The following is a 21,245-nucleotide window of genomic DNA, read 5'->3' on the forward strand; positions in this document are numbered from 1 at the left end:
CAGGCTCAGCAGGTTATTCCAGGCCTGCTTTAAAAGCGCAGCGTTTTCCAGGTCTTCCTGGGGGATCCTGAGGCGCTCCAACCCAGATGAGATATATAATCTCCCTCTTTCCCAGGGTCCCCTCACAGTTGGGTGTAGGGATGGGTACCGGTATCCGGTCCCATGATGGCACCGGTTCTGTCATAAACGGTAGTAACCAGACCGAAAAGCAGCGCACATCGGTGCTTTATTTCGGTGCTTTTTTTTCCTGAGCTGTGATACACTTTAGATTCTAGCCAATCATTTTACGTTTCCGATGACAGTAGGCGGGGCCAGGTACGTACGTTCTTTTAGAGCAGAGCTACAGATTAAAAATGCCCAAGGTGAAGCGGTCAAAGTCTGGCTGTACTTCACAGCAAAAGATGCAAACTCAGCAGCAACAAGTGCTTTAAGCTGATACTGTGATACTGTCAAAGGAGGTAACACCTCGAATCCGATGAAACACCTGGCGACGCATAGCGTTTTTTTTTAAGCCGAGAAATGTGCCGTATTTGATAGCTTGCTGCGAGACCTCACACCGAGCACATCTACTGCGGGTGTGGTGCCTGTTATCGGACCCGGAGTTAGCAACATCCCCCAAAAACCCGAAGAGGAGAGTCCTGGCCCCTAGCCCTGCCAGTGTAGCAGAAATGATGAGGATGATGATGCAGCAGCAGCCGTTCTTCTCTGCGTGAGTAGCTTAATGTTGTTCGTGTGTAATTTACGCTGAGTAGGCTAACCACGTTATTACATTAATGCATGTAAGGTGAACTAGCAAACATCATCACAGCTACATGTGGCTGTCTTCTTGTTTGATGGCAGATACTCCCTTCACCCTGGCCAAAAAGGCTAAAATGACCAAAGAAAAAGTGGGAAACAGTTAAACATGAGAGGTTTTTGGACAAAGTTTGTGTTTTTTCCATTGTTTAAGCACTGCTTCCAGCCAAGAGTGATACCATAAATCCCCCTATAGCTGCAGAAAAGGCTAACATTGTTATCTTTTTACAAAAAAACAGCTGAACATGAGAGGTTTTTGGACCAAGTTTGTGTTCTCCATTCTTTAAGCACCGTTTAAGCACCGGCACCGTTTCAAAAGTACCGGTTTGGCACCGGTATCGGATAAAACCTAAACGATACCCATCCCTAGTTGGGTGTTCCTGGAAGACCTCCAAAGGGAGGTGTCCTGATCCGATGCCTGAACAACCTCAGCTGAACTCGTGACCTATCTCTAACTGTGCTCAGTTATTGCAGGAAGTCATAAAGTCTTAGTTTGAGGTTTGATTTAGTTTATTTTCCAACATTGAACAACGTTTAGCACCAATATGAGAAGCGCTCTTTAAACTGGTGCACAGCAACACATCTGCCAAGTCTATCCGATGAAATGAAAGACGCACGTCGCTTACAGCTGCTCAAAGCATCCTGTGCATGTGCTGAACCCTCGTTATGAAAGGAAGAGATCTTATTTCTGATTCAGGATCACCAAAGGTTTTTGCTGTCTCTGTCTTTCCTCATACATGCTCTTGATTTTCATTACATCACCTCTACCTCACTCACTGCAGTGTGGTGGGAGAGGATGAGGAAAAAATGCCATCTTTATATAACCAGAGTTGCAGCCAACTGTACTTGTGGTTGGAGGAAATGTCTTTAGGCTTGAATCATCCTGAGCTCTGCAGCCGGACGTATCCGGGCCTAGTCCCCGGGGGGCGGGGGTTGCGTTCTGGCAGCGCAGTCTCTCCTCAGGTTTGGTCAGGAACGGCTGCTGATCACTACAAATTCTTCAACTCGATCCAAGGCCTGTCAAAAATATTCTAAAGGGCTTCAGTATGTTGAATGAAGAGGTCGAAAGATCTCTATGTTCAGCCTAGAGCAGGACGTCATCTCCTGGTTTTCCCTTTATCTCGCCCTCCTGTTATCGTTCCATATGTACGAGCTGCAGGGGCTCTACATGGTCATTCAGAAATATCATCTGGTCTGGTGAAACCCACAGAAACCACAGTCTTCATCATTTCTAACCTCGCTGTTGCACACGGAATAAAAAACCCACTGCAGCGTGCCGTGGTGCAAAGCTACGGGACTGGGTGGGACTTTTTCCCAGCACAGGTACAGGTGTGAATGTTTTCAGGGCTTCCTGTATTGTTTATGCACGGAGGAAGATGCGATTGCAAAAATCAGAAAAATATGCTGCCTGCAACATTTTCCAGTAAACACTTCCCCATCCTAAAGAGCAGCAAAGAAGTCCAAATAATCCCTCAGTTCGTCCCGGTTGAATTGGACCTTTTCATACGTGCAGCCTTGAACTCCTGTGATGGAGGATGTGACATTTAAATGCCTTTGACCTGTTAGCTTTCTGCTACAAGGCCTGTGTTGGTCCCCGTGTGAGAATAGCTCGTGTCAGTTTATCTTCAGCTGCCCGCTGCTGTGATTTGCTGCTATATAAATAAAACTGCTGCTGACCCCAGGCTTCATTTGACTGGTCCTAACCGGCTGTCCCTCCCTGAGTTTGCCTGTTTCTTCCTGTTAAAAGGGAGTTTTTTGTTCCCACTGTCGCCAAGTGCCTGCTCACAGAGGGCCGTCTGATCGTTGGGGTCTTATCTGTATGACTTTATAATACAAAGCACCCGACTGTTGTTGAGATTTGATGCTGTAGAAACTGAATTGAAGTGAACTGATGATAATGGAAGGAGAGCCTCAGTGCATGCAGCGCTCACCTCCTTTTCCTCTCTTTCATTTTTAACATTCAGTAACTGCATGAAGTCTGTTAAGTTGGTGAATAGTTGTGTTCAATGATTGAGATTGCAGTTATGGGCCAGAGTAATTGCGGTGACTGTAATCGAGCAGGCCTGTTTTCCAGCAGTGACGACGCATCAGGAGCTGCGTGAGGAATGAAAACCTCGGACGCTGTGCAGAGGTGCGCCGCTGCCCGTGCATTTCAACTCTGATGAAAGTCTCTGTGTTTGCTGCTCTGCTGCTGCGTTGAGTGTCTGCAACAGCGCTTGTTGGCTTATCGGGTCCTTTTAGTTCTTTCTTTTTTTCATCTTTTATTGTTCTTTGTTGGTTTTGAAGGCCTCCGGGGATCAAGTCACCTTAAAGTAATTATAGTGTCGAGTTACACGAGAGGCAGCCAGCGGTGTCCTGCAGTCAGCCAGCTCTTAGCCTTGTGTCTGGGTGTACACCCTCTGTACACAAAGCCACATATTTTTCTTCAAAACTGAGACGAGTGTGAGAAAATGACCCCGGGCTGTCGTTTTACTTATTAAAACAGTTTGGGAACTGAACTTTAAAGACGGTTGTTTGTATCTACGTCTAAATCTTGTTAGGATGCCATTCTTTACCAAGATCGGTAGTTTTAGTGTGAATCATAGACAAACAGGCCGATCACCCTCAGGCTGTGCAGGAGAATTAAGTCATTCCAGGACTGGTGCCAGCTGCAAACAGGGCTCGCTTTATTCTGGATTATTCTGGCATGAACTTCATAGCGAGATCATCAGAACTGCTCTGTCAGTTTGGGGCACAAGCTCCGCCCCTTTTTGACTAAAAGGAAATGTTGGCATTAAAACTAATTTTATAAGAATTGAAGAGCTAGTTTATGCTCACAGTTCAAATGTTGACGTCAACGAGACAAAAACGGGTCCTTTCCTGACTCTCGGTCGACTCTTTGGTCCGTCTGCAGCCGTCGAGTCTGCACCGTGTTACCGAGGCCGTCCTGCAGCAGGGCAGTAAATGGCAGGCTGTGCTGCAGGCTGGATGTGCTCGCTCAGGCAGCACATACGATAAATTGGAATCGATACAGAGAAGATTAGCATGGCCCCTGCGCAAGGATGACACGCAAAATCGTGAAGCGGTTCCACATTTTGATGAACGCTCACTTTCCTCAGGTTACGGTTACAGTATCTGTTGTTTCTGTATTTTTTACTGATTCTGTACAGAGATGAACTGTTTTTGTTTAAATATTTTTGGGAAACATTCATTTAGTTCAAACTAAAGTTGTGCAGTTCTTCAAAGCGCTGCACAAAGTTGTGAATCTGCTGCAGCTGATTCAGCCATCGGATGATTAGAGCTCAGATCCTCACAGCAGTCGGGTTAGGATGGGGAGTCTGGCTCCGCCCTCTTTTGTTGAAGCTAAAATCTGACCTCAAAGTTTTGAGTCATTTCATTATAATTTATCAGAATTTTCTGGTCAGTGACAGAAACATAACCGAAAATCACGGCCTTCTTTCTTCTGATTACCAGAGACGACAGCTCTGCACCGTGACCAGGTGGCTGCTCTGCCATGTTAGCATGTCAGTGTGTCTGTGACGGAGGCTAGCCCGGGTTAGCACTAGCAGAGTTGACAGAGGCTGCAGACGAAGCTCAGTGCAGTGAGGACTCCTCTGTGTTAGCTCTGCCAGTAAAACCTGAACTCCATGTCAGCAGTAACGAGTATCACAACAGCACTTATGAACTCTGCCAAGCTTGACTCTACTTCAGGCGGATTCATGCAAATATCAATAGTACTGATATCTGATCGATACTAGTTTGATAGACGAGCTTTAAAAACAGGTTTTTATGTTATATAAGGAATTATTCTGCAAAGCAACAATCAGCTGTTTAGTGGTTATTAAAGTTCAGAATCTGCAAATCGGTGATGATTTATTAAATGAATGACGGCACACTGTTCTCGCCCACATAAGCCACCTTTATAGGTTAAACCATCAGTGTCAGCAATGCTGGGCCTGAATTTACTTTGTTACCATAGTTTGCAGGACTGCACACACCTGCCAAGCCCACTCACAGGGGAAAAACAGTGTTTTGTGGGTCATGTGACTCTTCCACACAAAATGATCCCTATGAGCGCTGCCTGGAGAGATGTTCAGAGACGATGATGATGATGAGAACTTTAAAATGCATGAAGAACATAAAAATAAAGCAGCAAAGATTTTTACAAATCAGATAAAAGTAAGATAACAGATGAAAAAACATCATCGACTGTTTCAACAAACTCAGACGTTTTAAGAATGAAGTATTTTATACTGGGATATTTCTTTTTTCACCTCTTCTTTCTGTTATAGGAGTTTAATATTTTTTTAAGCAGAATGTTGCATTTTGTAACTCTAACCTGACGAAAGATCAAAATGTGGAACCGCTTCACGATTTTGCGTGTCATCCTTGCGCAGGGGCCATGCTAATCTTCTCTGTATCGATTCCAATTTATCGTATGTGCTGCCTGAGCGAGCACATCCGGCCTGCAGCACAGCCTGCCATTTACTGCCCTGCTGCAGGACGGCCTCGGTAACACGGTGCAGACTCGACGGCTGCAGACGGACCAAAGAGTCGACCGAGAGCCAGGAAAGGACCCGTTTTTGTCTCGTTGACGTCAACATTTGAACTGTGAGCATAAACTAGCTCTTGAATGCTTATGAAATTAGTTTTTAAGCCGAAAAGTTCCTTTAGGAAAAGGGGCGGAGCTAAGTCATGATTTGCTACTAAACTGTTTCACACAGAGTTAAACAGATCTATGGTATGTACACTGTGAATAGCCCATAAGATAAGGTGAGTTTGTAGTTAAATCAAGAAACAGTGAATGCCTCCCTGAGCGTGGAGCCTCTTATTGACTCCAATAAGGCGGACACCCTAGGTGGAGGCAAGGTGATTGCGTTTGTTGATTTAGAAAAATCAAAAACTTCACATAGGCTTCGAGAAAGCAGTACATACGAAAATCTGGATGTGTAACTTGAAGTAAAAAGCATTTCAGAGTAAATAACTGAGTGGTTACTTAGGCTCCGCCCCTTTTTAGTTAAAAGGAAATGTTGGCATAAAAACTAATTTCATAAGCATTCAAGAGCTAATTTATGCTCACAGTTCAAATGTTGGCGTCAACGAGACAAAAACGGGTCCTTTCCTGGCTCTCGGTCGACTCTTTGGTCCGTCTGCAGCCGTCGAGTCTGCACCGTGTTACCGAGGCCGTCCTGCAGCAGGGCAGTAAATGGCAGGCTGTGCTGCGGGCTGGATGTGCTCGCTCAGGCAGCACATACGATAAATTGGAATCGATACAGAGAAGATTAGCATGGCCCCTGCGCAAGGATGACACGCAAAATCGTGAAGCGGTTCCACATTTTGATGAACGCTCACTTTCCTCAGGTTAGGGGTTTAAAATGCGACATTCCGCATAAAAAGTATTAAACTCCTATAACAGAAAGAGGAGAGGTAAAAAGAAATATTCCTGTAATGGCAACAATTAAAAAGGGGCGGAGCCAGCTTTCAAACCGGAGACTAAACTTAGGCATCGACTTCTGTAGCTGATCCCAGAGCAGCTGTGTGGATCTGACACTTGTTGTTATATGTGTGTCTGTGTCTGTCGGTCTGTCACTCAGTGTCACAGCTACATTATGTATTCAAATCAAATCAAATCAAATCAAATCACTTTTATTGTCACATCACATGTGCAGGCACACTGGCACAGCACATGCGAGTGAAATTCTTGGGTGCGAGCCCCCAAAGCAACAGAGATGTGCAAAACACAACAACAAACGAGCAAAATACAAGAATGCCGACCTGAAACTAATACATATCGTACAATATATAATAGTGTATGCATTCTGGATGGGTATACTAAATATTTCGTGTGTGTGTGTGTGTTTGTGGTGTGTGTGTGATACAACATTTTACAAATAATATGTAAAAACAAACAACAATAATAATAAGTAATAATAAATATATAAATATACAGAGTTGGACATGTGCAAAACAAGTTGCATTTATATACAGATGTGGAGTGCATAATGTTGAAGTTCCAGTAGTGAAGCTGAGGTGTCTATGACGTGTTCAGCAGTCTGATGGCCTGATGGAAAAAGCTGTCTCTCAGTCTGCTGGTACGGGACCGGATGCTGCAGAACCTCCTTCCTGATGGAAGTAGTCTGAACAGTTTATGGCTGGGGTGACTGGAGTCCTTGATGATCCTCCCCGCTTTCCTCAGGCACCGCTTCCTGTAGATGTCTTGGAGGGAGGGAAGCTCACCTCCAATTATCCGTTCAGAGCACCGCACTACTCTCTGGAGAGCTTTGCAGTTGTAGGCGGTGCTGTTGCCATACCAGGTGGTGATGCATCCAGTGAGGATGCTCTCAATGGCACAGTGATAGAAGGTCCTGAGGATGCGGGGGCTCATGCCGAATCTTTTCAGTCTCCTGAGAAAGAAGAGGCGCTGCTGCGCCTTCTTCACTGTTTTGTTTGTGTGTACTGACCATGTAAGATCCTCAGCCAGATGTACTCCAAGGAACCGGAAGCTGCTCACTCTCTCCACAGCAGCGCCGTTGATGGTGATGGGGGTGTGTACTTCTCTGCACCTCCGGAAGTCCACTATCAACTCCTTTGTCTTTGCGACGTTGAGGGTGAGATGGTTGTCTTGACACCAGTGGGTCAGGGCGCTGACCTCCTCCCTGTAAGCCGTCTCATCACCGTTGGTGATAAGACCCACCACTGTAGTGTCGTCCGCAAACTTCACGATGATGTTGGAGCTGTTAGTGGCTGTGCAGTCGTAGGTGTAGAGTGAGTACAGGAGAGGGCTCAGTACACACCCCTGTGGAGCACCAGTGTTCAATGTGATGGGGGATGAGGTGATGCTGCCCAGTCTGACCACCTGGCGTCTGTCAGACAGGAAGCTAAGGATCCAGCTGCAGAGGGAGCTGCTCAGTCCTAGATCCTGCAGTTTCCTGTCCAGCTTCGAGGGAACGATGGTATTGAATGCTGAGCTGTAATCTACAAACAGCATTCTCACATACGTGTCTCTCTTCTCCAGGTGTGACAGGGCAGTGTGTAGTGTCAGGGCTATGGCATCATCAGTGGACCTGTTGTGGCGGTATGCAAACTGTAGAGGGTCCAGTGAGTCGGGTAGTGCAGAGCAGATGAAGTCCCTGACCAGCTTCTCGAAGCATTTGCTTACGATGGGGGTCAGGGCTACAGGTCGCCAGTCGTTCAATGAGGAGATGGTGGAGGATTTGGGTACAGGGACGATGGTGGCCATTTTGAAGCAGGCTGGGACTACAGACAGAGAGAGGGAAAGGTTGAAGATGTGCGTGAACACTCCAGCCAGCCGAGCCGCGCATGACCTGAGGACGCGGCCGGGAATCCCGTCCGGACCAGTAGCTTTGCGTGCGTTCACCTTCCTGAAGCACCTCCGCACATCCTCCTCAGACACAGTGTACGCACTGACGTCATCCGCGGTGCGCACACTGTCCGGTCTCATGGTGTTCGCTGCGTCGAATCTAGCGTAGAATACGTTTAGATCCTCACACAGAGGATTCATGATGGTGTCACGTTTGGTTTGTCCGACAGTGTAAATTCTCGTGTGTGTGATAAACAGTAAATATGGAAACAGTAAACATGCGAATGTTACAAAGTAACAAAGTAAACTTGGGTTTGTTTAAGCTTTTGTCTGTAATAGAATTTTAATCCAGACCTAAACCCGAATCAGCTGCCGATCCAGTGACAGAGCGACATAACCCGACGGCACTCGTGTCTCCAAACACGTCCAGGAAGTTCACTTTCTGTTCCAAAGCAGATGTGCTCGTTTTTTACCAAACATCAGCCTGAAGGGAAGCCACAACTCAGCACGGTGTGTTTGTCTTTCTTTTGTCAGTTTGCAGCTTGTATTTTGTGTTGGGCTCAGCTGATAGTCCAGAATGTGCTCAGTTAAAGTGTGTAATCGACTACTCAAAAGCCTGTTTCACACACACATTCACATGCATGCAGGGTAACGCAGGCTTAAAGAAACTTGGACGTGGATCGGCCCACCCACCCTCTGATTGGTAGACGACTCTGATTCTCACTTCCTGTTTTACTTTGGCGATCACTCTCTTTGTGCGTCTCTGGTTTTGCTTCGTTTGTGCTCTGATCATTATGTCACCTGTGTTTAATTAGCTTCAGCTCTGTGTTTAAAGTCCTCTCGTGCTTTCCTTCGTCCTGTTTGTGTTTTCCTGGAATCTCGTTTTGTTTGTTGGAGTTTGTGGTTTCCTGCTTCTTTTTCCCCTCCAGCTTAATTAAAGCTCAGTTTTTGTTACCAGGCTTGGATCCAGTGTTCTGCATTTTTAATAAACAAAACAACTCGTTCCTCCAATTTCTGCTGATTCGGGTAAAATTAGATTGAAACGCTGATACTCCAGCGCTCTGCTTTACAGCGTGAAAAAACCCTGCACTGAAAATCAGCGAGTGTTACCCTCCTGACCTCTCAGAATCAGCTGTTTCTTTGTTTTTTTTAAATAAAGTTGTGCACATTTTTGGTCACATGACTGTTGAAAGTTAACCCAAAACACACGTTTTAAAATGTTGCTCCAGTGAATTATGGGAACAGCTCAAGATCCCGGGTACAGCGCTCGCTCCTGTCACGGACATTAAATATTATATATGCAGGTGCTTGAGCTGATCCTGCTGAGCAGGTGTGGAGTCACTTTATAAGCACGGCTGTGCTGTGATGGTCACGTTTGTCTGTTACACACAAACTTTTGTTACTTAAAATGCAAGAAGCAGGACGTGTGTGCATTTATTATTATTATTCCACTTTCTTCCTGTTCTAAACAATATTTCTTCTCTTCTGTGACTCTTTTAGCTTTGCTTCCTCTGCCCCTCAGTTATTTGGTGATCATGTGATTCTGGTGAATCGTGGGGGAATCTGTTTAAAGCAGCTGCATGTTTTATTTGGTGCGATGTCCTCACGTCTGATGTTTTTCACACTCTGAACGTGTTCCTCTGTCCTCTCTCAGGTATCGGAGGGCTCGAGGAGTTCGTCTTGAAGTCGGCCACGCTGTCCACCGCACCCGCCTGTCCTCCCTTTACCCCGCTCAACTTTGAGGCCACGCCCATTGTCCGGGTTGCCATAGAGCCCAAACATCCAAGTAGGTCTTCGAAGGCGCTCTCACATGTAGTTCATGAAACTAATCTGCTGCTTTGTTAAATTCAGTGAAACCGGAACGTTCACAGAGACCCGACACTGTCTCCTTTCATTTAGTTGGACACGCGTGTGAGTCTGTCTGTCTGTGTGTGTGTGTGTGTGTGTGTGAGTGTGAGTGTGTGTGTGTGTGTGAGAGTCCCACGCACTGAATTTTGGTATCAGCCAAAAACTCAGCACAGTTGAAGTCAGTCCAGCTGTGCTGATGTACTCAGACCACAAAGCTAAGTTTCACATCATGCTAATGACTCAAATACAGCCGACGGCGTGTTTTACAAACCAGAAATATATAATTCCCCAACAGCCAATGGGAGAGTTCAGTAACACTAACTGGCCCTCTCCTTATTTGTTCTCTGTATGGAGTCAAAGCGTCCGGCTCTGCGCCTCCGTCTGCCCTCAAATGGTGATGATGAGCTTGTGCTGTGTTTCCGATGATCGTGGCGTCAGAGAGAAACCGCCGTGTGAGAGAAACCGAGTCGATCGGCTGAAACATTTCAAACTCCTACATTTGCCCCAGTTCACATTTCTGAGCCCAAATCTGCACCTATTTGTGTATTTGTGTCAACTGTAAACGTAATCGCACCAAACCGAACAAATCTTTATTGAGAGGCTCCGCACTGCTCCAAGTCACAGCGTGCACAGCTTCCTAAATGTCAGCTGACATCGATGGTGTGATGAATGAGAGTCACATGACTTGGACTGGAATCAGATTTAAGATGAAAGTTTTACGGCTTTGAATTTAACTTTAATACGGACGACTCGAGATGTCACTCGTACTTCAGTTTCTTGACCAGAGACTGGGAATCAATGGACTGTTCATACAATACATCAAGCTGACAGCAGCCAATCACGCTGCACAGGCCGAAGGGAGGAGCATTTTCTAATACTCAGATATTAAAACACTGAAGTCAGCAGAGTCTTGCCAGTTTAAACTCTTTTCTCCTGCAGCAGATGATATCAGCTGTAAATAACGCTTTCGCAGGCACAGCCAGCAGCACTCACAGAGAACAGGAAACTACGACTTCACTTTGATAATGTTTGGTTGTCTGGCAGCACAAGCAGAGCTGTGAACGAGAGGCCGGTGACGTCTGCCCACATTAATCCACACAGAAAAACTCTTTATGTGGGTGCTGCCGGACTCAGGAAGTAAAAAGATTCATACGAAAAGCCGAGCTTCACCGCTTCTCTGGTCCATTCAATTCAATGCAACTTTATTTATACAGCGCCAAATCACAACAACAGTCACCTCAAGGCGCTTTATACTGTAAGGTAAAGACCCTACAGTAATACAGAGAAAAGCCCAACAATCACATGACCCCCTATGAGCAGCACTTTGGCGACAGTGGGAAGGAAAAACTCCCTTTTAACAGGAAGAAACCTCCAGCAGAACCAGGCTCAGGGAGGGGCGGGGCCATCTGCTGTGATTGGTTGGGGTGAGAGAAGGAAGACAGGATAAAGACATGCTGTGGAGCAGAGACAGAGGTTAACACCAGTTAGGTCCAGTCAGGTTTGAGAGTGTGTTCCTCGTTGTGTAGACGTTCCGACCGCTCACACAGCCGAATCGATGATTGTGTTTCCACCTCGTTTGTTTGTGACAGGCGAGATGCCAAAGCTGGTGCGCGGGATGCGCTTGTTGAACCAGGCCGACCCCTGTGCCGAGGTTCTGATCCAGGAAACCGGAGAACACGTTCTGGTCACTGCTGGCGAGGTTCATCTGCAGCGCTGCCTGGACGACCTGAGAGAGCGGTCAGTGTGCGTGCGTTTGCCTGTATGCTGATGTTAGGCATGTGAAGTGTTCACGTTCACTCGTGAACACTTGTTAAAGAAACCTGCTCTGCTTTGGCTCACTTCCTGTTCCTGCGCTGAATGTTCATGTATGAAACATAGTAACAGGTCAGTGTGTGCAGCAACCTCTGTGAGCTTCAGAATGCTCTAAACACTCACTTTATTCCATGTTTTCCTACATTTGGCTCCATATGATGTCACAGAGGGGGATATCCTTATATGGTCATCTCATACAACAGTCACCCAATCAGTGATACCGTGGTTTCATTATTATTGTCTTTCTGCATGCTGCCTTTGACTGACATGATTAAGTCATTGAGGATATTTCTAATCATTTCTGTGCTGATGACATTCACTTGTGTGTCTTTTGGCTTCCATACAGTCATTTTGTTTTAAACTCAGAGTAACTGAGCTCATCCTTTAACAACCTCAAATGTCTACATCAGTGATTTCTAGTGTTTCTAATGCTGGCATAATAATTACAGTTCGTCTCTGGGCTTTGACTCCCATGAAAAATCTGTTTTACGTTCCATTTAAGGAACATTTAGGAAAAGTCTCATCAGAGAAAACATTTTCATGCATCTGTGTCATCGTGCTTAGATTACTATAATACCCACTTAACTTAATTATTATGTCTAAGAATCAAAGGATGGTGCAGGTAGTGAGCAGAATAGGTCAACTTGAAGCTTTATCCAAGAGGTCACTCTGACTATAATTTATTTATCTGAGCATAAAGACAAAAAGGGAAACCAGCTCTGCTCAGGTTAACAAGGCTGGGTGCACTAATCCAGTACCTGTGGTTCTTTGAAGCCTTGGAATAATCAGACCATCCAACCTGTTCACGCAGATTATTCTGCATGTATGTGGTCGCTGATTTATATGCACAGTAAAAAATCTGCTCGGCATCCGTGTGATTGGAGAAATTCTCCAATATGGCTGCTAACCAATCAGATTACGTTCTGATAATATCCAGAGAGCGAGGTGGCTGAAGGAGCAGTGAGTGATGGGCGAGTAGTCGCCACGATCATCATTTTTATCATAATTTAATCTAAATTCATTTAGTTTTGTTCCAATGAATCTTGTGAGATTAGCACAGAGTGGGTGTGAACTTGATTCAGAGTTGTTGGTGAGAGTCGCTGCGCACGGTTTACAAAGCGTGACGTGTGCTCCTCTCGTCTCCATGACAAACACGGGAGCTTCCTCCCTCACACCCTGATCGTCAGTGAAAGATCGAGAACAAGGAGCTTACGTCTGATTGGATCCCTCCCAAGCTGGTCCTGTACAACTTAATTCATTCTGATTGGATCTCGTCGCCCTGGAACATTGTCGTCTCGTTTTTATTCATCGACAAAAGTGCCGAAACATTTCATCACAGGTTTTGTGCATTCGGGGTTTGTTTGTTTGTTTGTTCAGAAAAAAAGAAAATGATCAGTCAACAAACGAACGCTATGGCGAGACGTGGGCGGAGTTTCTGATGATAGGTCAGCGTGTGTGCAGCAACCTCTGAGAAAGGCTTCAGGATGTGACGTCTAAAGCCAGCAGGGGGCGTGGTGGCTGTGTCCGTCTTATTTTAGTTGATTATTGCAGCGTCTTCTGTCTCCATGATCGACAATAACCTCCACCTAGACTGTGAGCCAAGAAATGATCACCATGAAGTAAAGTCCCACTTTTCAGAAAGTCTGACTTGGACTGCGTTGGTATTAATAACCGTGCTCCTCACGTGGCGTCTGCTGTCCCAGTATTCAATTTTTATATTTCTCCATATCTGACTTTTTCTGTCTCGGTCATATCGATCGTCCGTCTGCGTTTGTGTGCTCTCCTGCTCGCGTCTGCTGTTGCGTAGTGCAGGTTGAGCACAGTGTGTGTTCGTATACTGAGCGACTCACATCTGAGGCACAGATCTGGTCTGTTTCCAATTCCAGCCCATCATTATCTGGCTATCATTACGTATTGACTGCTGCTCCTGTCCGTCTGGACGCTGCCGGCCTCCTCAGAAGAACAGTGCGAGCTCATTGACCGGCACATAGATTATTTTCACAGGGGAAATTTGGTGTCGCTGCTGCGGCCTCACAAAATCAGCCGAGAATGAGTTTCGAGACGGCGTTTCCAGAAAACCTGAACACAAGACCCGCCTGTAACATTAAACCACGGCTGTGTGGCAGGTAGTAAACACACTGGAGCCAGTTACAAGTTTAAAAAGGTGCTTTTTTCTGTGGGCAGCAACACGACCTCATTTTAACCCAAGAGTGCAAACACAAACAGAAATAATCCATCCACCGATTCCTGAACCCGGCAGGCCAGTGCCAAACTCTTCTACTTCTATTGTTTCATGGTGTCGCAAAATAAACAGTTTACAACAATATCTTTCATGGCTTGATGGTCAGTGCAGAGGCTACATTAATTTCTTAAAGTTCAATAAAGCTGAACATCCTGTTGAGGTTTTTCAAAATAAACTGAAATGATGACAAACAGAAGGACCAGTCCAAACAAATCGAGGACCTTATTCCTAAACGAGGGGCTGCCTCTGTAGCACGGACATGGGTTGGTTATGAAACATCTGACACTGCAAATTACGCAGGAAACCGGCCCCCACCAAACCTCTGCTACCACCAACGGAAGAATCACGTGACAGTAAGGAGAGAGTTTACGGCTGAGAAGCAAAGAAGAGCCGTCAGGTGCTCCAAATAAACCTCCCACTCAAACATTAGAACGGGCTTTTCCCCGCAGCACGCCGTGTAATAAATACCCACAAAGAAAATGGCAACCATCCCAACTTATGTCTAAAAATATGTAGTTCAGTCCATCGGTCAAAACTCGACTCCAGGCACACGACGCCCAGCTGAAAACACTTCACACAAGTCGAGCTGCCCGAGATTCACAGAATTCACCGGAAATGTAAATTTTTGTGGTTTATATCGTTATAAATGTCATATGAGATTTTGGTCATATCGCACAGCCCTATCAGTTGGGGTCTGATCCGGGATCAGAGAGGACAGCAGAGATGTCACAGTGAAAACCTGCAGTGTGCAGGTGTGACTGCAACAGGCCCTCAGAGACTCGTGACCTCCTTTCAAACATCTTCTGCATGTCAGTGTTATAAAACCACACGAGCTGAGACTGAAGGAGTCACCTGGATGATGATGAAGCGTTTCTCCCACTGAAGACGTCCAGATGAAAAGAATCGACCTTTTGCATCTACGTACCTGGATGACTGAGCATCGAGACATTAAAACAGCCTGGATTTGCCACGTCTGTGTGATCAACAAAGAAGCGTGTCCTGTTTTTGTGTAACTTTGATGACTGTGCCGTGAAGCAGGATCATTTTAGGTACCCAGTATCCTCACCCCGTAGATTTCCTGTTCATCGTCTAATCGGCTTTTTGTACATCGCTGAGATTGTACGACGGGATGCTGTTTGCAGTGTGTAAAGCGTGTTTTCATCGGTTTATTTTTACTCAGTTTTTATCTGTAAGAACAGTTGCTCTGTGTTCATTAATCTCGGTTCTTGTCATCTCAGCGGGGAACAGAAATCCATCAGTTAGAGAGAACTGCCGCTCTCCGGGCACGGCTGCTCAAATGATAACACAACATCTTCGATATTTAGCAGTGTGTAATTTTGCGTTTGAAGTCGTCTGTTTATTCCAGACATGAATTGCAAGTCACTGAAAGCTGTTGCATGGATGCTGTCCATGACAGGCTGAGCAGGTCAGGTGGAAGCTTTTAAGGTCTAAACAGGAGAAACTAGATGAACAGTGTCCCTTTATTTCACAGTAATTAGTAAAAATACACAGTATTTGTGCTTCCTGACCATTTAAACATTTATATTTCAGAAAAAGTGAATTATAAAGTAGCCAATGAACGAGTAGGTTTATTTGTCATTAGATCAGATTGATTTCCTGCACAGCTGTAACGATGCAGATGCCGTTAAAGCCAGTATCTGCAGCAATCTAAAGCATCGCATTTACACTCAGTGCATTTATCAAGACACATCACATCTTTTCTTCTGAGAGTTTTAACCTTGTTAAACCAGAATTCACAGGCAGCACGACGTGCTCTTTCCTGTGATGCCATTATCTCCGATGTTCAGCTTTTTCCATTAAGGCTCAACATCCATAAATCCATTTAGGATGCATAAAAATAGCTCTTTATAACTTTGTGCCTCGGTATCATCGGTTCTCATTATCAGTTTTCCTTCCGTGTCGGATTTAATCCGGTGACAGATGTCTGCACATCCGTGGTAAAACCAAACTGTTAATTCAGTCTGTTCTGTTATCATGCGGCTTTGCTAAAATACAAATGTACACCCCAACGTTAAAATAGCCTGGCCAGGTTCCCCTCGTGCTGTCACAACACCTCGGATCCATCGAGGCGGGGACTCCACGGATCGCTGAAGGTGTCCCGTGGTGTCGCTCGCCTTCACTTTAGCAGCAGATCCTTTAGATCAGGGGTGGGGAACTCCAGGCCGCAGCTTTTAGATGTGTCCTTGATCCATCACAGCTGATTTAAATGAGCTCCTCAACATGTCTTGAAGTTCTCCAGAGGCCTGCTAATGAGCTAATCATTGGATTCAGGTGTGTTGACCCAGAGTGAGATCTAAAACCTGCAGGACTCCGGCCCTCGAGGCCTGGAGTTGGACACCCGTCTCAAAGTATCAGACAGTAGATCTCAGTAGGTCCTTGGTTGCTCCGAGATCTGAGAAATTTGGGGGCCAAGTCAACAATAAAACTCTGAAACTATTTCTGAGAAATGTTTGCACGGTGGCACAATGAACACGGCTGCTGTTATCAGTTAATGTGGCTCCTGCAGTCGTGGTTAAGCAGGTGTGTCAGAGTTACATGAATGCTGAATGAATCCAATCGAAGGCAAATTTGTCTTTACATGGTCAGGACAACATCAAGTTTCAGCTTGATGTTTCTGGGTGGCCGTTACAGTCCTGTGCAAAAGTTTTGAGCCAGCTGTTATTTCTCTGGATTTTGTTTGGAGGTTTATTGAGACCTGAGCAAACCTACCTGGAAACACAGGTACGATCAGCTGAAGGTGCGTCTCTCCTGTCAGGTCTCTGCTGGATTGTCTTCCTGTTTAAGTAAATACGTTTCAGAAGATGTTTAGGCCTTGCACATTATTCATTTTCATCTTCAGATTTTTTTAAGGAACCGCTGCACGCCAGCGTCGGGATGTGCCGAATTCTTAGCTAACAGCTCCGTGGGAATCACCTGTTTGGGGCAAAAATACTATTTTATGTCAGACTGTGTTATCTTTGGCATTTTTTATCGATCCAGTTAAAGAAATTGGAATCAGTGATGTGTTTTTGTGACAGCCTGCTAGTAATAAAGTGTTTTTAAAGTCTTGACTTTAAAAAACTGAAAATGAGTCAATGTTCAAAGGAAACCTTAAAAGAGCTCCGGAAAGCTGGAAAACTGTTTCTCAAGACAAATTAAAAAACTCAAAGGAAGCAAAATATAAAGAAATGAGGGGCGGCTCAATACTTTTGCACAGTATTGTACATGTGCTTCATATGTAATTCCATTATTTTTAATCTTGTGCTCTCACGAGGACAGATTATAATTAAATGCCTGAATAACATTATCCATGTACAGGAAACAGTACCTGCTGTTACAGGTAAATCTGCACATTCGAAGTGTTTGGAGTGTTTATCTGCTCAGAGATTGGATCAGAGGGCGCAGCAGCAGCTATACGAGAGCTAGCTAACAGTGCTGAGAGGACCCGTCACTGGCTGTGGGTGAAAAGGGCTGACATCACTTGGGCAGCTATGGCAGTCAGCGAACCGCGAGAGAAAAGAAAATATTTGCTCTTCTTCCCTTTTCTGGGAGGCAGTGAGGAGGAAGAGTGTACAGCCTGATCCGGCGGGGAGGTGTGGCCCCCCTCCAGCTCTCCTGTCGTGTCCCTTTTGTCTTACTCCTCTCTTTCACCTTTTCTATCCCTTTGAAGAAGTGAGGCTCCATAAATGTTAAAGAGGTAAGTATTATCTCTCAGTTGAAGTGAATAGATAAACTGTAGAAAACTAAAAGAAGAAGTGAAATAACAAGTCAACATAAACCAGAGACACTCCGGGGCCTGATCAGCCCTGGCAGGGCCTCCTTGGATGAGGGTGTCTGGTGATAACGGCCGAAACACCCGATGAATCCAAGGTCCACTACTGACGATGTGTCCCAAACCTTAATATGATAACCTAGATCAGATCTCTAATCCCCCCAAAAATGGCCGATTGGCCTGGGTAAAAGACAGAAAGCTGAGGCACGCACTGATGTGTGCTGCTGGTAAAGTTTCTGGGCTGCCTTTCCTCATAACAGCCTCAAGATGCTCGCCATTTAACGCAATGCACAATCAGGGACTGCAACATCTAGTGCTTTTACTGAATCACCAAAGAATAGAATATAACTTGTGGTGAGAACATGAAGTAGCAGATGGTCACAGTCAAGTGACCGGTTAAGATTCCCGTCGTGATGAAAGTCTGTTCGCCGGTCGTGTTTTCGTAGGTTAGACATTTGCAAAGCTAATGTTTCAGTGGGGCGAATGTTTCGTGCCTGCGGCGCATGTTATCGTCGGGTCTTCAGCGGGAGCCTGTCACCATAGCAACCAGGAAAACTCAGTTTCTGTATTTGAACCCAAACCGTGAACTTTCATTACTCAAACCTGCCCATCCATCCCTGTCTCATTACTGGAGCCAGTGTCCAGTCTAAACCGGACCGAGCAGATTTACTAAGAAAACGTAAACGTAAACTGTGTGATGCTGCGTGTGGGGCTGAGTCACACCATCAGCAGATTCGCACTTTTTAACTCTAACTTCATGTTACCTTATACGCAGCAGAGCCTATTTATTGTATAAAATTAAATTCGAGCACAGAAATGTTACGGGACAGTGAGGAAGCTGATGCAAACACACCCGTGTCCCTGAAAGTCTTCGGCCATGTGTTTAGTGATGACATCATCCTCAGCCTCCGAATTCGGGGTTTTACTGAATGTGCTTACTTACCAGAAGCACAAGAATCGATTTGTAAAAGCAACGAAGAGGCCGTGGAGATCGATTGAACGAAAACAGGTCTGAATAAAACCCCCGCAGACACAGTAAGACATAAACTGCAAGCAAATGATTCAGCAGAGCAAGTTTTTCTCAAGGACCTCTCTCCGCTTGGCTCCAGTCACTGGCCTGTCTCCCAGATCCTGCCTGAACATGCTCCATCACAGGGACATCATTACTCCAGCGATGAGTGCTGCATTGTTTTCACCAGACCTCAGGCGGGCAGTCAGGCTGGAGAGCCTGAATTTTCTCATCACCTCAGAGATTCTTTTTCCTGCTGCTCTCAGAGCTATTTGGCAAACTCCAGGTGGCCTATAATGTGACTCGGGAGTGACTCCCATCCAGCCGCTCCGCCGTGTAGGCCTGATTGCTGAGAGCCAAAGACAGGAACGGGCCCCTCTCGGGGTATCCCGTCCCTGCAGAGGGGCGCTCGGGCTGCGGAGAGCTCGCCGCCTTCATCGCAGACACATGCTGGATATGAAGAATCTTGTCTGGTGGCAAATCATCGAGTCTGGTCAGAGAATCCGTTTTCTTACCCGAAACTGGCAAAGTAAAGCTGGATGAGCGAGGGTTCGGCGGGCAGCGGAGCGTGTCGCTCACCGTGTGATCGGGGCACGCTGCCACATTTGTTGGCGTTTTTCTGGCAGGCGCTGTTTCAGCACCTGGGAAAGAATGGTAGGACCCGCTTTTAAGAACCTCCTGTTTTTGTGGATCGATTTTAGATTTATAATAACAGGAAAAACCACAACGTTGTTGCGCGTTGTGTCCAATCACACAACAGTGTTGTTGTTGCTGCACGGCTGCAGCGGCGTGCAGCTACCGGCGACGTGTTTTCAGGTGGGTCGCCCACATGCATTATATCGGTGTACCAGGTCATCGTCTTTCAGCGCGTCGGTAACCGCCCGCTGTGTGCGCCACAGTTGTCACGTTGCTGCTTTGTCCTTTTCTGGGGGGGTTCTTGTGTTCCTATTGGCCGACACACTCACTCATATTCTGAGCTTCCTGTCATAGCAGACAGCTCGCTCCGGTCCTGTCAAACGTTTCGCTTCAGGCCGGCTGCTCGGCTCGCTGTTGGGTTTAAGCTCCGGCTCCGCCATGTTGGATGCAGAGTCTGCAGGGCGGCTCTGACTGGAACCAGTCCAGGAGATGGTGTCTAATGGTTGTGGTGTTTTACATACTGGTACACAAAGGCTGACGTGTGCCTGGAACGGCACGTGGTGCAGTTCATGGGTGCAGCTGTCGGACGTTAGAGGAGGACTTTTCATACTTTGCGCCTCACCTCTGCCCCGCTGCTGTGGCAGGTCTAGTTTGCGGCCCTGCAGAGCTGCTGTGGCTCGTGGGCAGCACCCGGCCCAGTGTGTCAGTGCTCTGAAAGCGTGGCATCAAACAACACTGCATACACCATTTTCACTCATGCACTCAGCTGCACCTCTGATCGTGCTGACTGCACACACCACACTTGGCCTGAATTCCTCTTTGGGTTTCTTTCATGTAATTGTGTTTCTGTGCGTCTCCTGGTTTGTGTCACAGACTAAATATTTATATTCTTTAAAATGTTATTATCGATTATATTTTATAATTATTTAGCAGGAGAATGCAAATCTGCAGTAGTGATATACATTTAGTCGAGTTTCCTCTTACCTGTCACCTGTGAGCCACACTGATCTGAGTTTGCACCTCCAACAGCTCCTGACGTCAGAGCGCACCGAGCTGTGTTTTCAAATCGGCCTCTGTTTATTTGGTTTTTGCCTTTTCCACCGTTTGCTCCACCCAGGCTTTGAGTTTCATGGATAAATGTTTTATGATTGCTTCAGCCTTGGTGCTACTTAAGGACGCACTCCTGCAGACACTGATTGGTAAGAGCTCAAGTCGAAAGCACAATGCACTCTCACTGACCGACGAGTAAAATCACTTTGGATGATGTAACACTGCAAGAAAATACCTCATACAGTACACACACACACACACACACACACGCTGGGTATTCATATCTTGTGGGGACAGTCCTTATCCTAACCAGGGATTGTAGCATCTCGTCCTTTTATTACATATAAAGATGAAAGCCCTGGATCCCCATGGTTGGTTTGTTCTGTTCTTTGTGTGTCTGAGCTACTTTTTTACAGCACTTTGGTCAACCTGTTTTAAAAAGTGCTTATAAATAAATTGATTGATTGATCTCTTCTTTGCTGGCGGGGTTGGGGGGTTCTTGGCTTTGTGCGGCGGGTCTGTCAGCGCAGAGTCGCTCATGAGGCTCGCTCCGCGCTGCCTGTTGCTCTGATTTTGTGGGATTCCAGCTGAGGAAACGAGGCCGCGTGCAGCGCTGCTGCTGCTATGTTTAGAGCCGAGGCCAGACAGCTCGGGACAGAGATGGCAGAGCAGGACGGCGGATCGCTGACCGGCCAGCTGGCTGCCTGCTTGGCTCAGATGAAGGCTGATTGGCTGGATGGATGGCTCGATCATTGGCTTACATTTTGGCTGGTGATGTGAC

The 21,245-nt window shown here is 46.1% G+C and overlaps 1 protein-coding gene and 3 non-coding genes across 4 annotated transcripts in view; 3 read left to right on the forward strand and 1 right to left on the reverse strand.

Moving 5' to 3' along the window:
* efl1 (elongation factor like GTPase 1) overlaps positions 1 to 21,245 on the forward strand; it is a 73,094-nt gene that overhangs the window by 41,539 nt on the left and 10,310 nt on the right. Inside the window, exons 15-16 of the mRNA XM_040011496.1 lie at positions 9,750 to 9,881; positions 11,533 to 11,680. Of these exons, the coding sequence (XP_039867430.1) occupies positions 9,750 to 9,881; positions 11,533 to 11,680 (280 nt within the window). The remainder of the gene's footprint in view (positions 1 to 9,749; positions 9,882 to 11,532; positions 11,681 to 21,245) is intronic.
* On the forward strand, positions 3,765 to 3,871 carry LOC120721678. Its single transcript, XR_005693224.1, has one exon. It is a non-coding gene; the product is annotated as a U6 spliceosomal RNA (small nuclear RNA).
* On the reverse strand, positions 5,127 to 5,233 carry LOC120721679. The gene has a single exon (XR_005693225.1). It is a non-coding gene; the product is annotated as a U6 spliceosomal RNA (small nuclear RNA).
* Positions 6,007 to 6,113, forward strand: LOC120721680. The gene has a single exon (XR_005693226.1). It is a non-coding gene; the product is annotated as a U6 spliceosomal RNA (small nuclear RNA).

This window comes from Simochromis diagramma, unplaced genomic scaffold (assembly GCF_900408965.1).
Source record: "Simochromis diagramma unplaced genomic scaffold, fSimDia1.1 OVJJ01000603.1, whole genome shotgun sequence".
NCBI lineage: Eukaryota > Metazoa > Chordata > Actinopteri > Cichliformes > Cichlidae > Simochromis > Simochromis diagramma.